The sequence below is a fragment of the Uranotaenia lowii genome, chromosome 3 (genome assembly GCF_029784155.1).
Source record: "Uranotaenia lowii strain MFRU-FL chromosome 3, ASM2978415v1, whole genome shotgun sequence".
Lineage (NCBI taxonomy): Eukaryota > Metazoa > Arthropoda > Insecta > Diptera > Culicidae > Uranotaenia > Uranotaenia lowii.
Window position 1 is genome coordinate 185085063 of NC_073693.1, and position 9803 is coordinate 185094865.

Genomic DNA, 9803 nt, shown 5'->3' on the forward strand with positions numbered 1-9803 from the left:
AGCACAGAGTTTAAGATTTAATATTTGAGTAATAACTGTAATACATACATAATTTTAAAAAGGTTTTATAAATCTGTATAAAATTCCTCTACGAAAAATACTGAATAATAAATTCTTTACAAATCAAAATTCAGTATTTTTCGTAAAAAAGAGCTACAACTTAAGATAGAGATAAGCAATAAAATATCCTTGTGACATATCATGAAAAACTAAATGAAATAATATGTAAGTACTTTAAAATTTCCATATTTCATGATTTGCCGTGAACATGAATTTTCCAATGATTATGAAGCTAATAATTTCCAAAATAATTATCACAAAACATGACTTAAAAAATATTTGATTATCATTGACAAATGATGTTGATTCGATTACTATGATTAAAAATCATAAAATTGCAAAATATCTATTGTTTGTGTTTCGATTTTTTTTATACCGATTGTTTCATTTCAACAAAAACACAACCAGCCATATGAGCAACAGAATAATTGTTGATTCAGCTTCAGCGTTATCGAGCATCAGAACAAACCAGCTTCAGCTTTGAGGAGACATGCAACTCGTTACAGCAATTAGAATCACGTTCCCGTCGTCTAGTGTGGACTAGGTTTTCCTATACATCGTGACAGTTATTTCCGCCGGGACTACCATGCTGTCAAAAGTTTAGGTACAACATTGCGAACGGTAGCTATAGCAACGGAACGATGGCAACGGTTACTATGTTTGTAATAAACATATACCATTGTGTAATAAGTAAATGCTGTTCATTTCAGTATTTTTTCAAATATGAGAAGTTCAAAGCCATCAAAACCAAATAATTGATTAACTTTGTACCGAGTTATGGGGAACTTCCTCAAGCGTTGCTTTACACAGCCGCGTTCATCTGAGTGAGAATTGAAAGAACAGCAATTGGTTGTGCTAACATTAACTCTATGACATTTTCCCCCTCTAGACGACCGGTTGGATTGTTGATTGTAGGTCTACAAAACTCTGGTAAAACAGAAATCGCCTACAAAATCATCGGCGAAAACCGAAATGAATATTTACAAACCAAAGGATGCAGAATTTACAATACGATCATTGGTAAGAGCTTGGCAATTTGTAACTTGCATTCTTAAAGCCTTTTTTTTTTATTTACAGCTGATGTTGTAATACAACTGACCGAAGTAGGAGGAGCGGAGGAGTTTAGAGACATTTGGAAATATTACTTTCTTGATGTAATTTAAATTACTTATAATTGCAATCAATATATACTTTGATGATTATTCTTTGAATTTTAGATGTATGGGATCATTTTCGTTATCGATACATCCAGTATTGACAACATCTGCCAGTCTTTAAAGGTGTTTGAAAATCTAATGGCTCATGATTTCTTAATAGGAAAACCTTTCCTTATCATTGCCAACAAACAAGACCTGTCTGGTTCAGTAGATTCCATTGATATATGTGAATACTTGAACGTAGAATTTCTCGCAAATAAATATCGAAACCCATGTATGATAGAAGCATGTGGGAATTGGCCTGAAGATGCCAATGAGTATGACGGACTCGAATTCGGAATCAACTGGCTTGTCAAAACTATTACCAGCAATAAGCAATTCTTAACCAATAGAATTAATTTCCATAGAGTAATGTTGGAACATAGCTCTAAACTTTTCGAAAGCCACCGACCATGCACAAGTGTTCGACGAAAGGTAAACGTAGTCATACAGTGACACGACATTCATAAAACGTAGGATTTTGATGTTATCCCTTTCAATTTTAGAATTCAAGGTTTTCTTTTCGTGACAAACGACCTAAAACTGCCCCGTCTGCAATAATATACCAAAATTTGCTGGTAGATAATGACAACAACTATCTAGCTAAACGAAATAGTACAGTCTTGTCATTGAAGAAGAGTGGAAGAAGCCAATCAACTAATGTAGGAAGTAATGAAGCAACATTTAACAGCTCTCACACAAATACGGAAGGCCTCTCTATAGTCGAAGAGATAACGGAAAGTATAGCACCAAGAAATAATGAAATTGGTAATGTCTCTTCAAAATTACTATACAATGATTCAACCCCTTGATTGGAACTTTGTAATTTGTTTATGTTTCAGAATCCAAGGTTATTATCACGGATCAGCCTAATGAAGACATAACGGTAGAAGATTTATCATTGACACTACAGAGTAATATGAGTGTTAATAAAACGGCCAATGGCGTGGCATGAAATAATATCTCGCGTTGGAATGTGATGTGCCAAAAATCAAATCACACCATGACTGTCCATTTAGTGAAATAAATTCCATCCTAATTTACGATTTGTTGTATTCTTTATTTTGGAGTACCACAAAATGGGGGAACTCTGCTTACCGGGGTAACTTTGATCAACATGAAATTGTTGCAGATAATCATCATTAACTTAGTCTGAAACTAAAATATCTGAAAACTGTTTTCTACTTTTATGAAGAATTAATAACCGTAATTTATATTTGTAGATATAATTTATCGGCCTAGCGGTGAAAAGGGATGTCCTTTTTAGTAGGGACATCTAAAGATTATGAAATTTTTTATATAGGTGGATAGGTTAGATGAAATGAAAGATGTTGAAAATGAGCGGGTAGAATTTATTTAGAAGCACATCATCACATATCAAATTTTTGTTCCTCACGGGCCTACTACTATGAAGCGGTAGATACAGATAGAGTTGCATCTACCACCACACATTAGTAGGCCAAGCGTGGTCCGCCCCACAAGGGGAAACTTGTAGTGCGGACGAACAAAAAGATGATATGTGATCGCTCAGATATACTCCCTTTAACCCAGAAACGCATCTATCGATCAACAGAAGTCTTCTCAGTTTGTTATCATCGCATTTGTTACATCCGGGGTTTGGATGTAAAGTCTGATAGTGACCTATCAGCGATGCTATGATGTCGTGTTTTTTTAATTCTTTTTAGCCAAAGTTTTTTTAATTTTATGAAGGATTAATCACCGTAATTTATATTTGTAGATATAATTTATCGGCCTAGCGGTGAAAAGTGATGTCCTTTTTAGTAGGGACATCTAAAGATTATGACATTTTTATATAGGTAGATAGAAATTTGATATGTGATGATATGCTTCTAAATAAATTCTACCCGCTCATTTTCAACATCTTTCATTTCATCTAACCTTCTATCCACCTATATCATAGGTCGGCAACCTGCGGCTCGCGAGCCGCATGCGGCTCTTTGGATGTATATTTGTGGCTTTTAGCTGAATGTGTAAACATTTTGAAAATTCTCGAAATTTTCTAGAGTAAACGGACGCAACATAAGTTTTTCTTCAGTTCAGGTTATATTTCCCAAGATTAAAAAAGAAACAAAAAAAAACAACTATAAAATAAATTAACCGCATCTTATCAGTAGGAAGTTTTCTGTTGAATTTGTTTTCTTTGTTGTTCTGATTTAATCGGATCAAAGCCGAGCATTTTCAATCGATTATGAAATTGAATATCAGGTGATAAATTTAAATAATGCCTTGAATACTGATACAAATTGTTATGTGTATTAAAATTTCTTTCTTAAAACTTATTGTTTTTAACTTTTTCAAGTATTGAACTTCATCTCGCAATGTGCCTTTTCAAATCCATGAAAGAATTTCACAAATTTTCAAAAATTCAAGTTCTTCGTTCCAATTTTGAACATGAGTTCAAGTGAACAAAATTTTCAAGTTTGTTAAAAAATATTTTTGTAAACCGGGAACTGAGTGCTGGATCTAATTTGAGAATTTAGTATATACATAATATGAATATTTTTAGGTATTCATTCGAAGGAGCAACTTTATTTGGTAAAGAAGCATTTTATTCCATAAACTTAAATATATCTTCTCACAATTTGTAATCCTTTTTTTTATTCTAAACTTAATCCCTTTATCATGTTTCTGCAATTATTTTAAAAATTTCATGACTGTTTTAAAAGTTGATTTTGATTTCTGAGTCTTTGTCAGAATTTTGGTTTTGGTTTGTTCTATGAAGTGATGATCAAAATAACGTCAAAAAATAAAACTTTGAGCTTAAAAAATCGGTTCGATAAAAAATTAAATACAGCGAAGCAAAGCCTAAGTTAGATGTCTATTATTATGTAAGATTTATTATTATAATGGAAGAACCGAGATAGCTATCAAAACTTTCATTGGACCCCAGCATAATTCTACATCATCAGATGAATCTACTCTTGACGATTTCAAAAATCGAAGATACACTGAAATAAGCAAATCTGTCAAGAATTAAAAGTATTTAAAAAATATTTTTTTGACTGTTCGAAATATTGGAAATTGTTTTTTTTTTTGAAAAATTTAAAAATTAAAATAAATTATTCACACAACGAATCTCATATCATTAAAATCGGTTAACATTTTCGGCCAGAGAACCGCCAAGAAACTACTATAAAATTCACATCCTGAAACAGAGAGTTCATTCAACAAATTAAAATATTTGAAAAAAAAAATCAAATAGATTAAATTACAAATCACTAATTGTATAAAAATTTAAAATATGAATGTGTAATTAGAATTCATAGAAACTTTGACAGAAGGATCAATCTGAATCCATGATATATTTGAGACTCAGAGGTTTAGACGATATTTTTAAAATTTTATTAGTATGGAGAAAAATCAACTTGATAGGGTTACGATTTTGAACAGAATTAAGAATTTAAATTTAAATTTTCGTTATCGAAATATAATTCTTTTTCCTGTTTACCTGTTTTACCAGAAATCTAAAAAAGAACTAGAGAATAGGAATGCTGTAATAAAAAAAAATTAAAAGAAATTTTATAACCGTATTATCAGACGACATCTCGCAACCAAACGTTACATTTTGTAAAATTTTAACATTTTTTTTTCAATTCGTAAAATGAGCATTTAAGTTTTAAAATTTGTTGGTTTATTTATTCTAAGGCCTGGAAACTATTTATTTATTTTAAATGATAGTTTTATGCGCATAACAAACAAATGAACCTCAATGGCTTTTAACGGACGTTTAAAACCAAATAAGATTCAGGCTTGCTCTGCGACGTAGTTCCACCTCCCCGTGGTGCAGAGTGGAAACGTGTCGGCGTATTGCAGATGTACGGCCAAGAGAACTACACCAAATCCACTAGAGGCTGCCGACGGGTATGCCAAACCCGCAGGTACCAGTACTGGGGTGTGTGCGTGATGGTCCAACACGCTTTCGGGGGGTCATGGCCCTGATTTGCGGACGTGACCGGAGGGAGAGCGATCGCCAACTCGTTTTGCGCTTCGGTGGGTATAGACCCGATTCGCAAAATGAGTAGATGCGCAAAGTGGTGGCCAATGGTGGGCCGATCACTTAGGGACGTGAGAGGCACATTCTGCCGGAGCTGTCAGGGTTCGACACGCGTTTCGGGAATTGTTGCGCCCGAACCGCTAGTGTGACCTGATGAGGGCGTTCTATAGCTAGATCTGCGCTTCGGGTGGTCATGCGCCCGACTTGAAGATCGGGTAGTTGCGCTGAGTGGTGACTTAAGTCAACACTATTTGTGAGTTCGGAGGAGTCTGAGTCCTACACGTGGCTTAGGGGGCTTACCCCTCCTACCCGCGTGTTTGAACAGAGAAAGTGTCGTCGACAACTCGATTTGTGCTTCTGGATCTTGGACTGGATTCACAAAGTTAGTAGTTGCGCTGCGTGGGGACCTCATTCACACGATGAGATGTCGGGTCCTAACTCGTCAGAGGAGGGGTTGCGCATCGAATTGTGTTAGAATGAGGTATTGCTGATAGAGGATTCGGAAACGAGTATTGCCTTGGAGCGCACTAGCGCGAATTGACCTCCCACTATTGAAGTAAAGTGTGTCAACCAGTTCGAGGTGGGAACAAAGGTCAGGCCCCAGGTGGACTTTATGGCGTAGGGGGTACAGTGTTCCTTAGCATTGTATCATGAGTCGTCCAATTGCACCCATGGACCCAGAGTAGCAAACTGGGGGGACGCGGTGGCTCGCCGCGCCTTGGAATGCAATCCGTAAATTGGATTTACCACCTGGGTTAACAACTAATAAAAAAAAGATTCAGGCTTATTTGTAGAATTTGAAGAAAATAATAATTGTGACAAACAATCGTTTAGTTTTTTTTTAATTATTATACCTCTTGTAGTATGCATTTTTATGATATAAAATTGTCGATGCTTCTTTTTTAATATTCCAACAAAACACATCGAAAGTCTAATTTTTTTCTGGAATAGGTGTTAGGAAAGAATTGCACCAAAGTTAAAAACTATAAACTTTATCAGGCCACAATGGTAAATCGCCAAAACTTCAACGTTACTTAACTGTACTCGTTTTGAAAATGTTTTGATTCAGAAGGAAGAAAATCGTTCCCGTTTGCCAATAAAACAACGAAAATCTGTGGCGATGTGAAAAAGGATAATAACACAGAGTTCACATCAGGATTCAATGTATCTGAGCGATCACCACTATTTGCAGTAAGGATAAAATTAAGTGCGGCTCTTTTAATCATGGAAATTTCCTTAATTTGCAGTTTTTGGCTCTTCTGTCTCGAAAGGTTGCCGACCGCTGACCTATATAAAAAATTTCATAATCTTTAGATGTCCTACTAAAAAGGACATCACTTTTCACCGCTAGGCCGATAAATTATATCTGTTTTCTACGTTTGAATGCCTATAAATTTATTTTCAAATAGGCCAAATTTGGTTTGTAGTTGGAGATTTTTTATATTACTTAAAATGTAGTTTTAAAGTTTTAAAACATCTATTTTTTCGAAAACTCACAAACAAACACCTCTCCTGATAAAATGATAGCATTTAGAAGCAAATGGGTTGTTTAACTTTTTTACTTTGAATAGGTATAGTTTTAGAGTTTTTGACCATAACTTTCTATGATAATTTTTGGTTATTAAAAAAACGGACATTTTCTATGAGAAAGCCTGTATAGCAACATTGTCCATCTTTTGAGTATATTTGTTTTTCAAAGAAAACGTTGAAAAATTCAATTGAGTCCAAACAAAAAATTGCTGTTATTGATATTTTAAGCCTTCTGTGCTAATTGGCATAAAAACAATAACTTCGAAGATGTTGAGATACGTTAAAACCATAGTGATCAAAGTTACCTCGAAACATGAAATCTGGATTTGTAACAAACATTAAATTATAGCCACTAATGTCGTTTGAATATTCAGCTATCAATTATCATGCTTTATACTTCTTACTTCAGTAAGTGTTTTAAAACTTTTTAGTGTTACAAAAAAAACAACCCCTTTCAAAATATTCGAAAATGAATTAAAAGAGTGATCAATGTTTTCCCAATTTACGGTACTTAACTTATCCTCATTGTTATGAAACGTGTTCGAAATTATGTACCATGAACAATAGGCTGACTTGATTTAGAGTCAGTTTCTAATTTCTAAAACTCTGAGGTCTATAAAGTTTTTTTATTACTGATCCATGATGTTTTGCAGAATTGTCAAGTAACGTTCACATAGTTACTCATGTAACATACATGTTTGTATGGAAAAAATTAAAATTTTGTTTTGAAAAAAAAACGAACATGGAATTTCTTCTGGAACCGAGCCACCTAGATTTTCTGCATGACAATCCCAGCAAACATTTTTGTAGGTATATTTCTCAACAACTTTGTTATACGTTTCATATACATTATAGAACGATCGTATAAAACTCGAAAAAACAGCATTTACCTACCAAAGTGGAGGCAATATACATACAAATTTTCAACTTCTGGCTGAAGCGATAAGAGTATACGATTTCGACACCATACACGGAGAAAAAAGACGACAGTTGTTACAATTATTTCAGCTTGTTATACCAATAATCGAAATGCAGTTGATTTTTTCGCATTCAACTACTTTTATAATAGATTCAACTACAAACTTCTAATTGTTCTTACGCAATCAACTATCAATATAATGCATTCAACTGTATGATTTACTTTATGCATTCAACTATAAATACAATAGATTCAACTACAAACTGCTGATTGACCTTGTACAATCAACTATGAATATAATAGATTCAATTGTCATGGTATAATTGATTCAATTGTAATGGTATAATTGATTCAACTGTAGATATGATAGATTCAACTACAATTGTATAAATGATTATAGGCGTTCAACTATAAATATAATAGATTCAACTGTAGTGGTATAATTGATTCAACTGTAAATATAATAGATTCAACTGTAGTGGTATAATTGATTCAATTGTAAATATGATAGGTTCAACAACAATTGTATGATTCATTTTAGATATTCAACTTTTCATATAATTAATTTTACTACTTTTATGATTGCAATTTTATTTTAACATTTTATTTTATTTTAACATTGAGTATTTCCAGGTATGCGTGTAGTCATGATACAGCGGAAAAAAAAAACGACGGCATGTACCGGCAGGTAAAATTGTTTAATTTCTAAAGATTAAATCAATCAATAATTTGCCTTTTTTTCTAGGTCAACCCTCGCCCCGGCAGCAGAATCCCGAAGATCCAGGGGTCGAGGACAGCGAACGCTACAAAGGATTCGACGAACACCCACCGATATGATTTCATCAAAGATGCCGAATATTTGCTGACAGCGATCAAAGCTTTCGAAGGTGTAAGGTGGAGGTGCGCTGCTGCTCGCAAAGCTAAGATATTCTGATTCAACCTGCGGAACCCACTTCATGAGGTTGGTGAATCACGGGACAAAGAATAATGCAAGGGGCTATAAAATTCAACTCACTTCGTTAGCCAAACAGTGGCCCCTGAAAGATGACCGAAAACTGCTGAAAAAACGAACAATGGAATGTTCAAATGCATCCGGCTGGTAAGTACAATCATGCTCTAATTTGAATTCTTAATTCAAAAATCCGGATCATTCTTTAAGATCTTTAACCAATTTGATCATGAGAACCAATATGTTGTGTTAAATTGTTAAACTTCCGGCATTGTAACTATCCATTAAAATAATTTTTGCTGCTTACAGATCCGGGTCCAGCCACTATACGACAACGTCATCGTCGGACTTCCAAAGCCAACAACCGGCTTGCTACCGCCTACGACTATGTACCGCCTCCAACCAGGATCTGCACCAGATGACCGGCATTCGGTCCTTGAACTCTATGAATGGAAAGGCCAATCTGGATAAATTTTTAGACATTAAGATTTTTATCATGAATATGGAATATTAACATAAAAATACTATGTTCCTACTCTTCTGCTAGTTTTCATTTCGGAACCTAAATTAAAGGTTCTGAGCCATCTGAAATAGTAAAAACCTATAAAACTTCCGGAGCTCCATTTTTCCTAATTGTATATATGTATTAAATCAATTGAAATCAACTTTCGATTCTATTATACACAATAATAAATATAAATATAATTAAATCAATTATTTTGGTATAGTTGAATCAACTATATATATAATAGAATCAATCATACAACTATAGTTGAATCTATCATATTTATGATAGAGTGAAGAAATTCAATCATACATATGTACTTGAATCTATGATATTTATAGTTGAGTGCGCAAAATCAATCATATCGATATTATTGAACCTATTATATGCAATTGTTAAACACACAAAAACAATCCGATAATCTATTGTATATATAATTGAAAGTTTGATATTTATAGTTAGCCGAGAATTAATCAGAAATATGATTGAATAAAAGTGGATTACTGTTAAAAATACTATACTTTTTTCTCCGTGTATTCATACATACTGAAAGAATGCAAGAGAGCACAAATTTTTTCCTCTCAACCGTTGCCAGCGACAATATTTGCTGCCTCTGTCATTGGGCAATT

General features: G+C 33.8%; 1 protein-coding gene and 1 long non-coding RNA gene across 2 annotated transcripts; both read left to right on the top strand.

Annotated features, from left to right (window-relative positions):
* The first annotated feature begins 549 nt into the window (after positions 1-549).
* Positions 550-2299, top strand: LOC129757997 (ADP-ribosylation factor-like protein 13B). Its single transcript, XM_055755416.1, has 7 exons — positions 550-664; positions 771-884; positions 950-1080; positions 1138-1214; positions 1278-1691; positions 1763-2024; positions 2099-2299. Exons 2-7 carry the CDS (start codon positions 838-840, stop codon positions 2209-2211), a joined length of 1044 nt encoding a protein of 347 aa, XP_055611391.1. The 5' UTR covers positions 550-664; positions 771-837; the 3' UTR covers positions 2212-2299.
* A 6013-nt stretch (positions 2300-8312) lies between these two features.
* Positions 8313-9293, top strand: LOC129756989 (uncharacterized). The gene is made up of 3 exons (XR_008739581.1): positions 8313-8408; positions 8466-8819; positions 8979-9293. It is a non-coding gene; the product is annotated as an uncharacterized LOC129756989 (long non-coding RNA).
* Positions 9294-9803: the final 510 nt, after the last annotated feature.

Coding starts and splice junctions, on each gene's coding strand:
- LOC129757997 (XM_055755416.1), top strand. CDS start 838: ATGGGGAACTTCCTCAAGCGTTGCTTTACACAGCCGCGTTCATCTGA. Junction 1,081..1,137: donor AATTTACAATACGATCATTG/GTAAGAGCTTGG, acceptor TTTTATTTACAG/CTGATGTTGTAATACAACTG. Junction 2,025..2,098: donor ACCAAGAAATAATGAAATTG/GTAATGTCTCTT, acceptor TTTATGTTTCAG/AATCCAAGGTTATTATCACG.